Source organism: Pelodiscus sinensis, chromosome 15 (genome assembly GCF_049634645.1).
Source record: "Pelodiscus sinensis isolate JC-2024 chromosome 15, ASM4963464v1, whole genome shotgun sequence".
NCBI classification, from domain to species: Eukaryota; Metazoa; Chordata; order Testudines; family Trionychidae; genus Pelodiscus; species Pelodiscus sinensis.
In genome coordinates, this window is record NC_134725.1 from 6,499,759 (window position 1) to 6,517,439 (window position 17,681).

General features: G+C 47.4%; 1 protein-coding gene across 4 annotated transcripts; it reads right to left on the reverse strand.

Annotated features, from left to right (window-relative positions):
* Window positions 1-531: 531 nt before the first annotated feature.
* KLHL22 (kelch like family member 22) lies at window positions 532-16,140 on the reverse strand. Of its 4 annotated transcripts, none has more exons than XM_075897958.1 (7): window positions 16,002-16,140; window positions 14,961-15,240; window positions 13,075-13,240; window positions 9,369-10,087; window positions 5,985-6,177; window positions 2,564-2,797; window positions 532-1,588 (listed from the first exon to the last, which is right to left on the reverse strand). In XM_075897958.1, the coding sequence occupies exons 2-7, from the start codon at window positions 15,185-15,187 to the stop codon at window positions 1,211-1,213; spliced, it is 1,917 nt and encodes a 638-aa protein (XP_075754073.1). In that variant the 5' UTR covers window positions 15,188-15,240; window positions 16,002-16,140; the 3' UTR covers window positions 532-1,210. The 4 variants fall into 4 exon arrangements, with proteins under 4 accessions (XP_075754073.1, XP_075754074.1, XP_075754076.1 ...); XM_075897959.1 differs by lacking the exon at window positions 16,002-16,140 and adding an exon at window positions 15,615-15,638; XM_075897961.1 differs by lacking the exon at window positions 16,002-16,140 and adding an exon at window positions 13,482-13,608 and having other exon boundaries at window positions 14,961-15,097.
* Window positions 16,141-17,681: the final 1,541 nt, after the last annotated feature.

Here is a 17,681-nt window from a genome sequence, read left to right on the forward strand (position 1 = left end):
TGATTGCCTACCCCTGGGCTACTGCTTCAGAACTGGCTGGATCCCATGGTTTTATCACCTGATATCGACTGAACTGAAGGAATTGGTTCCCTTATGCCTATTTTAAGGCACAGAAAGTTTTTGGTGTCACAGAATTGGGTTTTATGGCAGCTGATGTTAAATTAATAATTTAGCAAGATATCTGTGACATCAGAAGTAAATATTTTTACAAACTGTCAGTTAATAAAGGAATGCTTTGATATGCATATTTGTTTATTGCTGTAGTGGTCTAACATTGGTTTCCTACCACTATTCTAACAAGTACTGGACCTTGAACCAGTGTAATTTTCAAAACCTTTAGTTACCCACGTTGAGGTTTTTTTCTTCTTCTCTTTATGCCATCTCTGTTTTTACTTTCTAAACATATAACTGAAAATAAAAACAACAGCATCACTAGGCCAAATTAGTTACTGGTGTAACTTCACTGCAATGATGCAATGAACTTCCCCTGTTAGTCCCCCACATTCTGATGGAAAAAAAAAAAGCAAAAGCAATAGTTCCTACAAGGATTTATTATTTCATTTGTGAACAAATGTTATTTGTGAGAGTTCATCTGATTAGAGAGAGAATCATAACCAGTACAAAGTGTTTTTCTAAAAGTCTTCCCCCTCTTTGATAAAATCTGCAACATGATTCAGAAGTGAGCTGACGTCAGATCACAGTTTCTAAGCCTGTTACGACAATGGCTGCATGCCCAGATGCCAGGAGGATTTTGGCTTCCTTAATGTTGTCACTGTTACAGCACTCACCTTCACTGCCTGACCTATTGAGTGGACTGACAATTTACACAGGAGGCAGGCAGTAGGTCGTATCTTCCTGGCCATTAGGTTTTAAACTGACAAAATCATTACAGAGGAACAAAGAAGTGATTTCACACTGAAAGTCTGAAGCAAAGGAGCTAGCCAAGCTAGGTCTTTTATGCTTGTTCGGTCCATGCTGTGGGTTGAGAAGAGAGCAAAAACCTCTGCATTTTAATTGAAAAAGAAAGCTCTTTGGTTGCTTTCATATGGCAGCTTTATGGCAAAATAGAATGCAGAACATTTACGTTTCCAAATATTTAAATAAATATTCATTCAATTAACGTTATGCCAAAGGCATTAGAAAGTTTCTAAATTTCCCTTGCCTTACATTTCCTTCTCTCCCTGAAAAAAAGACAAATATCCTCAGGTCCTTAATCTTCACTTGAGTTGTCAAATTCCTCCCAGTCTGTTACACTCATGACCTCAGAGGAAACGTCTGGGTGATGCAGTAGTCGGTCTGCATACCACTCAGGAGTCCATCTCTCTGTGTCCATTAGAATAGCCCTAGGCAAAGTGAGAACACAAGCAGCCATCCCAGAAATATCATCTTCCAACTGGGGACCTTCCTCCCAGCAGTCTCTCTCAGCTTCATAAATATGGACATAGTCCATCCGAATCCCTCGGTTGTGGGATCTGCCACCCAAGACGTAGATTCTGTTGGCTAGGACAGCAATACCTGGCTCTCCATGCCCTGCAGGTAAAGGGCATACATTTGTCCACTGGTCAGTACTTAGGCTATAACAGGAGACCTGCAAGAATATAAACAAAACACAAGGCAACTTTTTCTTTAAAATAAAATATTAAAATGTTTGCATGTAACGGGTGTCTGCCATAGAGTACAATATCGTGACACAATGAGGCATTCTGTATAAGTGCCAAAGATAAATCCAGGGTTGCCAACTTTTCATTGCTGCTCTTAGTAGAAATATCTAGCAAATGTGCTTCTCTCAGTTCCATGCCACCACACATTCTGCAAGTCAACTGCTTCCAGTCAAGTACACCTCCATCTTCCTCAAAACACTGTCTCTGAAACGGTTACACATTGCTAGTCCCAAAGCAATTAACATCTATCAAAACATGCAAGAACAACGAGGAGTTCTGTGGCACTTTATAGGCTAACAGATATATTGGAGCATGAGCTTTTGTGGGCAAAGACCCACTTCATCTGATGCTCCAATAAATCTGTTAGTCTATAAGGTACCACAGGACTTCTTGTTGTTCTTGCAGATTGAGATGAACACGGCTACCCCTCCGATGCATATCAAAACATGAAAGTGTGGAGATAGTGTAAAAAACCCTGACTTGAAAACAATCAAAACTATTAAATGATAATTGACTTCCTTTCATCTCATTTAGAAAACAAAAAACAAAAAAACCTACAACTTTGGTTTTAATGAAGCTGCTGCAAACTTTCTAGTCTGCCACACCAGAGTGCTACAGAATTTAGATTAGCCTTGCTAGAAAAAGCATTTAGTTGCTATTGAAAGAGCACTGTCCACCTGAATGTCCACCACCCTTCTGAATTACAAGATGACTGAAGGATTAGGAGCTGTAAGGCTGGTGGAGTCGGAGAGAAGGCATGAAGAAGTGGGAGCAGTGAGTAAAGCAGTTACTGAGATAGAGGAACCTAGTAGTGAAATGTATGTGCAATAACACCCTCCGCCCATTGAACATATGAATGTCATGTGCCTGGCCGGTAAGAAATAGCTGTGACATCATCTTACCTGGTGAACATCTCTCCTATAGCCTGAGTCATTGTTGCTACCTCCAATCACATACAGTTTTCCCAGGAGTGCAGCCATCCCATGCCAGGCACGTCTGACTGGACTATCAGCTAAGCTGTCCCAGCGGTCAGCCCCTGGATCGTAACAGTGTAGTTCCTTCAAATAATCCTCTCCTCTCCTCCCACATGCAATATACATCTTCCCATCCAGTGTGGCTCCAGCATGCGCATACACCTGCCCCATCACAAAAACAAAAGACAAAAAAAGATAAGGGGGTGGGGTTTAATTGTGTGTTTTCTCCAGCTTGAAGCACAGTAAGGCTGGAATATCAATCTCCTGGCAATATATGACATTAGAGAAAGCATCTTCCTCTGCTTACTTAGAAGTCAACATTTGGAAGGATTCTGCGTATGCTATTATTCCATAGGTATGAAGATCACTCTTCAAACTGAAATTCAGTAAAATTGGACAGACTCCTCCACAGCTACAGAGCCTGCATGTTTCCTATTGCTCCTGAATTAGCAGCTCTTCCAGGGGGACGGATAGCTCAGTGGTTTGAGCATTGGCCTGCTAAACCCAGGGTTGTAAGTTCAATCCTTGGGGAGGCCATTTAGGAATTTGGGGCAAATATTTGTCAGGGATGGTACTTGGTCCTGCTGTGGAGGTAGGGGACTGGATTCAATGACCTTTCAAGGTCCCTTCCAGTTCTAGGAGATAGGCAATCTTCATTAATTCTTAATTAAAAAATTACTGCTTTCCTCCACTGCCTTTTCTGAAGCCCTATATGGAAATTAAGTCTTACAGAAGTTTTAGCAACATTATCAGAAAGGCAGAGCAGGCTAGTAGGTATAATTTGAGCAAGTCTTATGACCTGGGCTCTATTCTCAGCACTGATTTGTTATTTCTGACTTCAGGCAAGTGATTTGACTTCTGAGCCCCCATTTCCCATCTGTCAAATGGGAATAATACTTACACATTAGTAAAGTGGCTTGAGGTTTTTAGATAAGCATTATGAAGTGATCTTATGTTTTGTAGAAGATTAACAACACAAAATAAGTTACAGTAGGACTCAACATAGTTTCTTTAAAAAGGAGAACTAGAACTTTACTTCTCTTTCCTAAGCATCAATAATTTGCAGGCAATTATTTATTTCCTCCTTGTTTTGTGGCAGTTTTAGAGAACTAAAAACAGCACAACAGGGCTGGTTAGGTAGAAAACTTAGAAGGATAAATACCATATAAGCAGCTGTTCAGTGACTTATATCGAATGAGCACATGGTCTCAATTTAGTTTACCAAGAGCTGATGGCCTCATCACATAAACCTTCACCTCTGCCACTCTTGTTTGATGGTCACATCACACACTTCCACCAGTCACCCTTCCGTGCAGACTCAGGCTATGGCTACACTGTCACTGTTTTACGGAAGATATGCAAATCATGCTCTCATTTGCATATCTTCTTCCGATTCTTTTTGCGGAAGCGGTTTTGCTGATAAAAAGCCCCATGTAGAGGGGCCATTTGTTGGAAAAAACCCCTCTTTCGCAAGATCCCTTATTCCTCAAAAAATTGAGGTTTACGGGATCTTGTGAAAGAGGGGGTTTTTTTCCGACCAATGGCCCCATATAAATGGGGCTTTTTATTGGCAAAACCTATTCCGCAAAAAGAACTGGAAGAAAATATGCAGGTGAGCGTGCGATTTGCATATCCTCTTCTGCAAAAAAACGGCAGTGTAGCCATAGCCTCAGAGCAGTCTCAGGCCAAGGACTTAAAGGGCCATGGAGACTGACTTATCCTAACACCCTAGAGGTGGTCCCTTCAGATCAGAGTTGAAACAGGGAGGTTTGCACTATTGTGGCCCATGCTGTATCCATTCTGGAAATAGAGAGGCCTTTGTTCTCTAAGGATATGAATCAGGCACTGCTCACCAGCATGAAATATAAATGTTTATTTTTTTAAAATAATACAATTAATATTTAAAGGGGGGAATAAAACAGGAAGACAAGCGCGTAATTTCAATAGGCAGTGATACATATACTGTTTCTGGTTCTCGTATACTGAAGCATTTCTTGTGTCTCTGCCTGAACCGGTGAAAGGGATAGAGCACTTACAACTCTGTCTAACTAAGTCTTGAAGGTGCTCACTACCTCTCAGGATCATACTTCATGTTGGGGCTACTCAACATGTGGCCCGCAGCACCTTGAGCCACTTCCCACACTGCCTGCCTGCCTCATTGCTGTGGGCTCCAGTGGCAGCGCCTCCTGGTGAGCTGAGCAGCGTAGTGCCACACTGAGCCAGGCCACATGCGCAGGAGCTGCCAGAGGTGGCAAGAAGCAGCGGCGGAGCTAGGCAGCGAGGGTGAGGTGAGACAGCTCTGTGCTGGGGCTTGGATTAGGGCTATCCTATGTCCAGTTTTTCCCCGGACATGCCCTTACTTTCACATTTTAAATCACCATCCAGACAGGTTTTTTAAAAGGCAAAAAATGTCCGGGATTTTTTTGCTCTGCAAGGGGGATCGGGAAGGGGATGGCGACACATGCCTTCAATGGAATGTTTGGAGCCACGTGCCCGGAGCATTCACAGCTGCTCTGCGCACCGCCCCAGCACCTGGAAGGAAAAGAGGATGGCTTCGGTGAGACCCAGGCGTTATCCTCCGCCCTGCTAGATTTGTCCCCAGCTCTGCGGGACAGAAAGCCCATTGGGTTAGAGCGGGGGGCTGAGGTTGCTTGGGTCTTAAATGGGGCCTGCGTGTTGTACAGTCTTGCCTTAATCTTTGTATTCATGACCGTCAGTGTGAGAGAAGCTGTTTGCATATATTTACATTAAAATTTACATATTTATGCAACCACACTTACATTGCGACCCTCAGCATGTGCTGTGGATATCATTGCAGCCCCCGGGGCTTCCAAAGTTGAGTAACCCTGCTTTATGTTATTTAGGAACTACTTTTCTTTGGAAAGTGTATTCTAATTGGTCAATTCAATATTATTAATAAGGTAGCATCAGTAGAGAACCAGAGAACAATCCCTTTACATGGCGATTGAAATGAGAAAAATGGAAGTGTAAAACCTCCAAAACAAAGTACTCAGAAAGATATTAAAAAAAATATTAAGTACTAGCTTAATATTACAGCCAAACTAACCTCTGTCATGTGCAAGTGCAGAATTCATTTCCACAATGCGATTTAATTTTTAAAGCCTGGAATTTTGTATCAGTTCAAGAGAACATTCACAACAAAGATGAAGACCCAGGGATATTTTAAGCATCCTTCTTACTGTTTTTTATCACACACACAGATGCCACTATCAGCATTTTTGGCAGTTTGAGAAGTATGCTTGAGAAATAATAGCAAAAAGCATTTAGGAAAGATGAAGACAATTATTGAGGGAGCTTATTAGTATTTGCTAGCACGTGCATTCCTTACCTCCTTCCTCAGCTGTGCCATGTACTTCCATGTGTTGGTTTTTGGATCATATCTCTCTACCTCCCGTAGGTCTTCATGGTAGTCTCGCCCTGCGACAGCATATATATATTCGCCCACAACACAGACACAGAGGTCAGCATGCTCTTGCTGTAGGGACTGGATCTGGAACCATTTGTTGTGCCGTGGGTCATACCTTAAGGATTAATACCAAACTGGGTTACTAACTCAAATCTACTACAGAGCACTAAAACACGGACATTGTCATTACTGGAACAAGAGGTCATCACCGCATAGATTTAGACCAGTGCATTCTCTCTGGCCCAAATTCAGCTTTAGTGTAAAAGTAGATGCAATTCACTAGAGTGAAAGTTGGCCATTCATGTCAAAACACAAGTAAAAGCAGAGCTGATAATCTATTCTGAAGAATGCATTAGCAAATATAATCATGTTACACAGGTCTACTATTTCCAGCATTCCTTACACCACTGCCAGGCTACTTACCATCAATCTTGTCAGTTTGCAATCATTCCACAATGTAGAGATTCACAAAGATTGTACCTGGGAACTCAAAAGGCCAGGAAGAGCATGAGTATTTGGAGCTTCTTTGATTTGTTCAGATGTTTGCTGGTAAAAGGGAACTGCAGAGGGTACCTCTGCAACCCTTACTCCTCTTAGTAGTACAAGTCTAATGCAATGATGTCATAACTACAATGCACATATAGAGAATGTGACAGAGTAGGGGTCACTGGAAAAGCTGTGATTTGCTGAAGACGATTATCCCATTTATATGCATGTTTTTGTATCTGGACTTACACATTCAATATTCAATGTATCTATATTTCAGATGTGGTTACATATGGGTGACGCCCTCTAGGCAAGATGCTTCCAGTCTAGATAGTTGATTTGTGAAGGGCTAAACAAGGTAAAAGGCCACTAAGAAAAACAACAGGTTTTGGGAGAAGCGTTTCCCTCCTCACCTGGTGAGACTCTCTGAGAATACTTCAAACAGCCTATGCACAATGGCTACTGTGATTCAAGGCATGCAAGAGCATGTGACCAGACCACATGATCATGAAGTCCATTTTGGTACCTGGATTTGTCCATACATTGGGCTGGGGACTTAGCTTGGACAAAGAGTTCCCACCATATGGACAGGCTATAAAAGATGGGGCATGACACCTCTGGTATGAGGAGCAAGGCCCAGAAGTGAGCACTTGAGGAGCAGAGACAGGACTGGGAGAAGCACTGGTCCCAGGAAAAGGGATTTTTAGCCTGTGTATGGAAACTTGATGAACTGCTTGTATCAGTCAGGATGAGATAATGCTGATTTGAATCCTATTGAATATATTAGGCTTAGTTTGCATTTTTAATTTCCTATGTAACCTGCTTTGATCTGTTATCATTTATAATCACTTAAAATCTTTCGGTAGTTAAACTTGTTTTATGTTTTATCTTGTTTTATGCTGTTCTGGGTGAAGCATTTGGGAAAAAATCTCAGCTTGGGAAACAGACTTGTTGCTTGTCTTCCCCGCACTGAGGGGAAAGCTAACTATATTAACGAGCTTACCCTGTGCAGTGCAAGACAGTATAATTCTGATTTATACTCCAGGAAGGGTGCAAGGTCACGGAGCAAGGACACTGGCTGGCTTATTGGCTGTGCATCAGTTACAGATGCCAACATGCCGTTTCCCCAGCACCAGCTCTTCAGTACCATCTACCCAGCCCTTGTGTTGCTGCTCTATCAGAGACAGCAGTGGCAGTTGGGAGAGGCAGAGGAGGCTGCTGTGAAACAGCCTCTCACTGTGGTGGGCCTGAGTGCCCTGCAGACAGAGGCTGCTGCCACACTGCCCTGCTGCCTCTTTATCAGAGGCAGCAGGGCAGGGTGGCAGGCAGCCAGTTTGCACAGGAAGCTGTGCAAGCCAGCCTGCACTGCCACAGATACATAGGCAGCAGTGTGGGATGATAGGGGGCATGCCAGCAGTGGGGCCGGGAACGCACTGACTGTCATCCCCGCCTCTCAGGACTATTGAATAGTTGTGTAACCACTAAGACTTCATGTGGTTTACATGATTATTCAAGTACTAGGAATGTTAGATATTGGGTATCAGTAGAGCAATGTGAGAAAGGCCAATCTAGCTGAATTGTTAGGGGGCACAGCAATGCCAGTGTCTCCCATACTGCACCTGGGAGGGAGGGGCAACCATCACAGGCACCTCACCCTTTTCAACTTTAGCTTTCATCCCCAGGTATCAATTCCAGAGAAAATACGGTAATCTTAATTACGGGAGCAACTTGAATGCAACGGCAGGCACTTAAAATCTATCTTGCATGTGCAAACATAACAACCGGACTAAACCTGTAAATAACATCCTTTTGTCCGATAACAATAGTTTGCAGACAAAGAACTTTTAAGAAAGACTGATCTCAATGGAACTTGGAAAAAAAAATCCCCAAAATGTTACCATGCTCAATTATAATTTTCTAACTTGAAATTTAAGATTTTTTTTTACATGATTATTTAGTTGTGCTTCAATCTTAGGGAGTAACGGGAGTCCCATTAATGGCATTATAGACACCAATTCAAAATAATGAATCAATGTTACCATTTTATTTGAAGTGTTGGATAACTGTGCTCATTAAATCACTTGCCTTTTATATCAGATTCACGTGCACTGCAAATCTGAATTTTTGACCATCCTGCTGCCATTTTCCCTCTAAGATATGAGGAAGAGCTCTCTTTTCAGAAATTCTTAACAAGCTTCTATTCCTGCACCATTCATGCAAACACACAAAATAGCAGGAAAAACTTAACACAGAACAAATAGTCTTGTAGCACCTTACAGACTAACAAAACATGTAGATGGTATCATGAGCTTTTGGGGCACAGCCCACTTCTTCAGTAGCAGGTCTGACTTCAAAGCACTACACAAATATTAACCTCATTAAACCTCAAAATGACCCTACAGGGCGGTAAATATTATCCCCATTTTTACATATGAGAAAAAACATAGTGAGAGAAGTTAAGAAAATCAACCCAGGTAACAAAGGGAGTTAGAGCCAACAACAGCACACAGGACTCCCTGACTCCCATTCCTGTGCTCAGAACTCACAAATATCTTACCACAACTCAACAGCTGTTGGAATGTTGCTACATTTGCTTTCCCCTTGTGATTGATTAGTAAATGAAGCACACACAAACAGAAAACTTCCTCCTTTACAATCAGGTGGTCTTCCTTAGTCCTTAAAGTTTCTTTCAATGATGTCTCAGTATGATGCCCAATGTTTCTGGCCAGGCAGAATGTGGATTGTGAAAGTGGCTGCCCAACTCAGGGAACAGTAATTAGCTGGTAAAAAAGAACGGGGGCAGAAGTAGTCTCCTCTTACCTCCAACACCTGGATTCTGCTCGAAAGCCTCGTACGTTGTTATCTCCCCCAATCAAGTATACAAAGTTGTTGAAAACAGCAATCCCTTGGTTGGACATTCTGGGGGCTAACGTAGCAGTAAAGTGTTTCCACTCCCCCAATAGGGGGTTCAAGAACTTCGCTTGGTCACTGAGGACTGTGGACGGAATAGAATGCATCCCTCCAAAGCCCACTACACAGTGGAACTCTGATCTCACCTGTGTCTGTGAGCTTTGAAGAATGGGCTGAAGCCATTCGTTCTTGTGGTACATTAGGGCATCAGCTACAGTTTCTTTTAACGGGCATGGGCTTAGTTTATCATGGAGCCTTTGCAAGATTTGGAGGTCCATCAGGGGGAAGCGCACTGTTTCCAGTAACTTAGGTGGCTCCATCAATGAAATCTGATCAGTTTCCACCTGTTCTGGGGTGTAATGGTATAAAAGTGCCCCTTCGTAAACCTCAGCCTCACATTTGACTTCTAAGAGGTTGCTGCTGAGGAGGGAGTAGACCTTCTCCAAGGGGAGCTGGCGGTATTTCTCAGTCTTTGAAAAAGTTGAAAAGTTCTTGAGAATACAGGAGTCCAGCTGCTCGCTTAAATGGGTCAAGCCAAAGAGGTCAGCTAATTTGTATATATCCAAGATGTTCTCCTCATCCACCCAAGACATGAGAAAATCACAACAGAACTTAATGACTTCTGGAATCTGCAAGAGAAAGCAGAAGGTTTATTTACTTTAAAAAAATTCTTGTCTTACCCTGGAGAGACCAGATTCTTAAACAGGCTCTACCCACAGGGATGGGGAAGAGGCTGCCAATGGACCGCATCCAACCCAACAAGCCACTGGATCCGGCCCAGGGCTGCCTTGCCGGAACCCTTACGCAGAGAGCAGCTCACTCAAACAGGAGGCTGCTCTCCACTCTGGATTGCTGGGGATGGAGGAGGGAGACTCGGCGCATTGCTCCCGGCCCGCAGCAGAATCTCTCAGCTCCCACTGGCCAGCTTCTGGACAACAGGAGCTGAAAAATGTTGCTGGGGCCAAGAACAGCTTGTGAAGTCTTCTCCCACTGTTCCCCCCTCCTTATGCCCAGAGCAGACCCCACATGGAGCACCCAGGAAACAGACTTCAGCAGAGAGTCTGCCTCAGGTTTCTGGAGGGCTGCTGGATGGGAGCTGCCTAGGTAAGCACCTCCAAGCCAGAGCCTGCCTCTGGCACCTCACCTCCCCCTCCCCCTCCCCCCAACTCTACCTGCCCCAGGCCACGACCTCAACCCTCTTGACTCCCCTTCCCCCAGGTCATAGCTTCCTTCCAGACCCTGTACCCACTCCTCCACCCCTTCCCCAGGCCAGAACCCTCTCCTGCCCCAATACCCCTTCCCTGACTCTGCACCCCACTCCTCTGCCCATGGACATCGCCCAAACACTCTGCAACAACTTCTTCCAGATCACACCTCCCTCCCAAACCCTGCCCCCCCTCCTAGAGCCCCTCCCTCAGGCCAGAATCATCTCCTGCACCCATACCCACTCCTGGCCCCTGGCCCCCTAATTCCCTGCCCCAGGTCACAACCCCCTCCTTCACCCAACCTCCTTCTCAGACTTCACACCTTCTTCTGCACCCCAGTCCTCTCCCCAATTTCTCTTCTGCACCCAACCTCCGTCCCAGACCCCACGAATCCTCCACAGAAGCGTGGCCCTTGACCACTTGCCAAAATCTTGGGAGTGGCCTCTCCATTAAAAATTATTGTCCACCCCTGCTCTACAAAATTCACAGTCCATTTTGGTTAATTTCATAGTCAGAGGATTTAAAAAAAAACAAATATCAGTATTTCATCTATTTAAATCTGAAATTTCACATGTGGTAACTGTAGGTGTACTAACTGAAAAAGGAGTTTTGCGGGGGTCACAAGATTACTGTAGGTGGCTTGTAGTACTGCTACCCTTACTTCTGCACTGCTGCTGGCAGTGGTAGTTAATGCAGGCCCGGAGGTCAGCTCTGAAGACAGGGTTGCCATCAGAAGCAATGCAGAAAGAAAGATGGCATGGTATGGTCTTATTGATTAACAGAATATAATTCTTTTGTTTCCAGACAGATTAACCAGCGAGCAAAAGGCAGACACAAGATAGTAAATTGGACTGTATCATGCAAACGGAGAGGAAACATTTTGGAAAAAAAAAAAGTGAAGGTATTTTATGTAGTTTACTTAGTATAGCATTTCCTTCTGTACATCAGAAGATAGCAGGAAAATTCTTTACTAATCTTTATGAACTTCTGTTAACTCCACAAGGGTTGATATGTAATGTAGTACCACAACATGTATAGTATGGGAAAAACAAAAACTGTTTCAACGGCAAAACAAGAGCCACTGTAGTTATAGAAACTAGGATCTTATTTCCACTCACAGTGAGTCTATGAACCAGGGATGTTACATTTAGATTAACTGGCTAATTGAATAGTTGATGCAATTTGCATCAACCACTCAAGCAATCGATAAGGGCGCTTCCACCTTTGAAGTGCAGCAACAACCCGAGGGCTGCTGCTACACTTCAAAGGCAAAAGCGCTGCAGGGGGCACAGGGACAGCAGGGGAACTCAAGCAGTCTCCCACTGGCCCAATGCTCCCCACAGTGTTTCAAAGTGGCAGAGCTGCATGGAGCCCAGGGTCCCGAACTGACTCCAGGCTGCATGTAGCACTGCTGCTTTGAAACGCCGCGGGAAGCCCGGTGTCAGGCTCCATGCGGTGTTTCAAAGTGGCAATGCCACATGGAACCCAGGGTCAGCAGGTGATTCCCCAGCTGACTCTGGGCTGCATGTGGCATTTCAAAGCAGCAGTGCAACATGGAGCCCAGGGTCTGGCCCCAGGCTCCACATGGTACTGCTGTTTTGAAGCACCCTCTCCTGTCCCGCCCTTGTTGCCTCTGATAGAGGCATCAAGGGAGAGGGGCGGAAATTGACTAGACTGTTGACTATCCAATGAGCATTTTCTTATGGGATAGTGGACTAGTCGTTCACATCCCTACTGTGAACCAGCCTTTATGCTGTAGATGAGAGCCTGGGAGGGAACAGCACCAGTGAGGTCAGGAGAGGGAAGTTGGGTCCTTGAATGTAGATCATAATTTAAGAACTCTAGCAGAAACTTCCTTGATATTAGCAGGAAGGGGTTACTGAGCACATCAAAGGAAGTCAACTGCTAGAAGAGCCACACTATGGAAAGAATGAAAAAATATAAATAAAAACAAAACTACTTATAGGAACAACACATCCATTCATCCAAATCCAATTTAGACACATCTCTAGCTACTTAGAAAGCCCTGGTCTACACTACAGACTTACGTTGCTATAACTACGTCACTCAGGAGTGTGGAAAACCCACAATGCCTGAGCAACATACTTACACTGACCTAACCCCTGGTGTAGATGGTGCTATGTCCACTTGAGGGCTGGTGGAACAGCATCTTCATCAAGTGCTGCTCTGCCATGACAGCATTGGAAGTGTAGAAAAGCCCTGAATCCACAGCGTAGAGCACACAGGACAAAAATCTGAATCAAATCCACATATGTAGACAGAAAAGCTCCTGTCCCTTTATTCCTCCTCTACTGTGTTTGCTCATTTCCTCAACCTCTCCCAGAGTGTTGCCATTCCTTATTTGTCCCATTTTTTTCTGTGACTTCTTGATCCATCTCCCAGTCCCTCACCTGAAGTTGGCAGGCGGCAGTTAGGGTTTCTTGCACATTGTTCAGGCTGAGTTCCAGCTCAGAGGTGTAAATGAAGCTCAGGATTTTACACATAGCATTGTAGGAAACTCCATGAATATGAACCTCCTCCTGTCCCATCTCTCTTAGCCCACCAGCAAACATGCCTCTGTAGAAAGAAAAAGATACAGACGACACTGGAGACGTGCCAAAGCTATGTACAGTTCAACCCATCTTAGCCATACTGTTCTGGGGTCACCCAAAAGAGTCAGACAGACAACTGGACAGACAGCTTTGCAAAGCCTCCATGTCTGTTGCCAAATCCAGTTCTCCAGGAATTATGCCAGGCAGTACAGTTTTCAAACTGGAAACCCAGAGCAGAGCCTTTTCAGAATGCAGTGAAGACACACCAGCCAGCTAGTTCTGAAGATCCAGAAGGCAGTCAAGCTTTGGATAACCAGCTGTACACCTATTCTCCTTGTGCATCCTTGCATTAGTTTAACCTATAAATGGCTTCCTCATACATCACTGGGCACCCTGGAAAGCATAAAAATCTCCCTCATTAAATGAATTAAAATGAATAAAAGCAATATAGACTTCTGCATCCCACAACGGGGTCGTTGTCTTTAAAAGATGTTAGGGCTCATGTTATAAGCCCTTGTTTTAAAGAAGTTTAAAACATATGTGGAAGTGTGCTAGCCTGGTGACAGTGCTTTAATGCTACAAGTATAAGAGGGGTCGCCGTGTTAGTCTGAATCTGCAAAAGCGGCGAGGAGTCCTGTGGCACTTTATAGACTAACTGAAGTGTTGGAGCATAAGCTTTTGTGGGCAAAGACGAAATTTCCACTACCTGCATCTGACGAAGTGGGTCTTTGCCCATGAAAGCTTATTCTCCAGCACTTCATTTAGTCTATAAGGTGCCACAGGACTCCTCGCCGTTAAAGCTACAAAGGACTTATTGATTCAGATGCCCTTGCGTTCTCATCCAGAGAGGGCTGGAGTGATAGGGAAGTGAATGCACTGAGTTCAGAGGTGAACAAGCCCATTAAGTGTCTACATTGCAGGTCTGACAGACTTTGACACGTTGAAGACCAATCCCGCCTCCCATCCACAAAGTCCTCAGGCACGTGCCTGTATGTTCTCAGCACGTGCGCTTGGTGGCTCATCCAGGGATACAGGTATAAGCTTGTCTCACTGTACCATATTTCTACCCTCCCACTTTGTGTTGAAGACAGAGCTAAGAGTTTGCGTAGCTAGGTTCATGCTGAGACAGTCCATCAAAGCTGTCCCACAATTTCTGGGGCCTGTGTGTGCTGGTTTTTCTAATTCCCAAGCCCCTACTCACCTCAAGCAACCCCAGCTTCCAGAGATGTGAAATTTGTCAATGCACGGATGGTATAGACAAGGCATGGGCATGCATAACACTACAGCGCATACGCGTATCAGCAAGATGGACAAACACAGCCTCACAGGCAGAGGTGCCCAGACACAGTTATATTATGCAGCGTAGGCATACTCTGAGCTGCTAGGAGGAGAAAGGAGTGACTTACATCGTTCAATTGCAACCTACCCACAGCTGAGTGGACGGGGTCCCTAAGGAAGACCCATGCAATCCCTGTTTGGAATGATAATGGCTGTTATGTCAGGCTTTATGGACTGAACAACTAGGCGTTGTTTTACTCTTTGAGTACAAAGAAACCGATTTGCTCTAGATGTGATCAGAGCTGAAATCTGGGAGTGTGTGTTTTGGACCAGTGTGACCTTACTCCAGACTTGGGGAAGCATGGGGAGTCCCAAGGGCGAAAAGACAGAAGTCCAGCCAGGATTCAGAAGGTTTGAGTCATGGAGAAAGATGCTGGTTAAAGATTAACCAGTGACATGGCACATACCTGAAATAGTCACACGATGCAGCCAGAAGTATCCGATGAGCTTCAATGGGTTTCCCTTCCACTACCAGGACTACATCAAACAGGATGCCACTATCTCGGAGGGAGACCAAGCCGCTGAGTAAGGACTGGGAATGCTGTGCACTGCGGTACGTGTGGCTGCTGCATTGCTGGAGGGAGGTCTCCCAGGGAGTCTTGCATGTCTGAGTCAGCTCCTGATCTTCTGCCATCACCAGTAGAAATGTTCAGAACCTCACAGCCACCAGTTACAGCAAGATGAGTTCTGAGACCACAGAAATAGCCAAAGTTTGCGTGTGCTGATTCCCTCGCAGCATTTTAACTCTTACCGCACTGAACAAGCGGGTCCGCTCAGTGGCGGTACCACGCCGTTTGCAAACCTATTCCATGACTGCTTTGAGAGGCCCTGGGGAGCACGGCCTCTGTTAGTTTTTCACACCCCTTGAGAAGAGGTTTAAATAGAAACCGGGAGCAGTTCTCACATTACCATACGCACTTTCCCCTGGAGGTACCATCTCGTGGCTGCTGGAGAGGAGCCACATGCACGCGGATGTAACTGGCGCTGCTGCCACCCTCCCAGACCTGCCTCCTGCCGTTTCTTTCCCCTGCAGGCGGCTGAGGGAGCGAGCCGCGTCTCACCACAGCCTCAGGCGCGGCCAGACGCCTCCTGGTGCCTGCTGTGGGAGCCTAACCCGGCCATGCCCGGCGGCGCGCTGGGGGCCCGGCCTGACTTTCTTTCTTTTTGGTTGTTCCGCAAGGAGCCCGCTGACTCGCCCCTTTAACGCGGGGCCCGAACCCGCCTGCGGCCGCGGGGGCGCGTGTAAAGCGGGGGGGGGGGGGGGGCAGAACCGGCGGGAAGCGGCTCCTCCCCTGCAGCCCCCCCCCCCAGCGGGGCCGGCCGCTCTCCCGCCGCGGGGGGGGGCGGCACCGGGCCTGTCAGTCACTCGCGGGGCCAGCACTGGGGGGGCGGGGCGCCGTTATCCCGGGGGGGGGGGGGCGCCCCTCCCCCCGCAGCGCTGCGCTCACCTGCCGGCAGCGGCGACCCCGAGCCTCCGCCTGCCCCAGCGCCCGCCGCCCGCTTCCGGGTTCGCCCGCACCATCGAGTCGGGCCAGAGCGCCCTTCCCACGTGACCGAACGGAGCGCGCGCTCCCCCCCCCCCACTTAAAGGGACCCGCCCCCCTGGCGCGTGTCGTGTCTTTCGAACGCGTGTGGGGCGGGTGCGGCGCCCCCTGCAGGAGGGGCCAGGGCCTGGTCTGTGCACAGCCGGGTCCAGCCCTTCCGCCCCCAGGCCCTGCGGGGACCCGGTGCATGGTCCGGCAGGGAGCGCCTTGGAGCGCCTCCCTCCGCAGCGCCCCGTATGCCGGCAGCTCCCTTTATCCACCCGCGAGGCCGCTCCGAGCCCCCGGAATTCTACCAGGAACGCCTCCCGACCTGGAAGCGCTGGCCGGCCACCTGGTCCGTTGTGGCCGCCCAGGGAGCAGACCTCCTCACGGAGCCCCTGCTCCACAATCCCGCCTTGTGCGTGCAGGTGTGGGGTCTCCCACGGTGCGCCGGAGACTGAGCCTGGCAGAAACCACCATGGTCAGAGACCTCCTGGACTACGACAGGGGGGACGGGGTGGAGCCCTGAGTGCTCGCTCGGTGCATGGGGCTTTCCACCCTCTGAACCCCCCCTGCGCATACTCCAGGAGGTGGAGGCGGCTTTGTGGCGGCCCGCTCTCAACCTTCTGCAGCGGTCCCTGCGAGAGGGTATGCCCCGTCCCTCCTGCAAAGCCTCCGCCCCTTTTATTGGGCCCCTGTTCCGCGCCCCCCCCCCCCCCCCAGCATCTCCACCCCTGGACTCCCAGCCGGCTGCAAAATCTGTAGCCGGTCTGTTTTCGGACCGCGCCTAGGGAACAGCTGTACACATTCGTGCTGCACACTCTGCATTTCCCCACCCTCGTGTCCCGCCCCGATACCAAGTGGCAGGACTATCTAAGATCCGTTGAGGGTGGGGGATCCCGATGGGCCAGTGTGTATTCTACCTTAATCCCGCGGCCCATCGGAGACATCAGTTGGCGGCTTCTTCACGGAGCCGTGAGCCCGGGCGTGTACTTGGCGCGGTTCACCCCCATCCCAGACACCTGCCCTTTCTGCGGCGTGAGGGAAAACCTGGTGCACACATATCTCAAATGCGCCAGGCTGCAGCCCCTGTTCCGGCTCCTCCAGAACCTCTGATGGAGGTTCTGGCTGCACTTTTCCCCTCACCTTTTCATTTATGCACACCCTATCCGTGGCCCCACAAAGTTGCGAGACCTCCTCGTCAACCTCCTCCTGGCCCTAGCAAAAGCCGCTATATATAATACCAGGAGTAAGATGTTAGACGTGGGGGTTCTCTGCGACTGTGGGGCCTATTTCCGTTCCTCCCTTGTGTCACGTATCCGGGCAGAGTTCCTTTGGGCGGCGTCCACTGGCTCCCTCGATAGCTTTGAGGAGTAGTGGGCGCTGTCCGGAGTTCTCTGCTCAATGTCCCCATTTGGTTCCCTTAGTTTGAATCTGTGACCCGCACCCCTTGATCCTTTCGTCATCAGTTGTCCCCTGTAATCAGTTGGACATGGGTCCAGTTGTCCCTCCTGTAAGGCTGGGGAGGGGCTTTTAGAACGTGGGCGGGCTTCGCCTGCCCACCTTCCCATGGTTTTCAAATAGACCCCATGCACCCAGGCTCTT

What these genes read in the sequence shown, in the direction of transcription:
- KLHL22 (XM_075897958.1), bottom strand. Translation starts at nt 15,187, where the DNA reads ATGGCAGAAGATCAGGAGCTGACTCAGACATGCAAGACTCCCTGGGAG. An exon ending in GCATCGTGTGACTATTTCAG is followed by an intron (nt 13,241 to 14,960) that starts GTATGTGCCATG and finishes TTCTTTCTACAG; the next exon opens with AGGCATGTTTGCTGGTGGGC. An exon ending in TGGCACAGCTGAGGAAGGAG is followed by an intron (nt 2,798 to 5,984) that starts GTAAGGAATGCA and finishes GTGATGGGGCAG; the next exon opens with GTGTATGCGCATGCTGGAGC.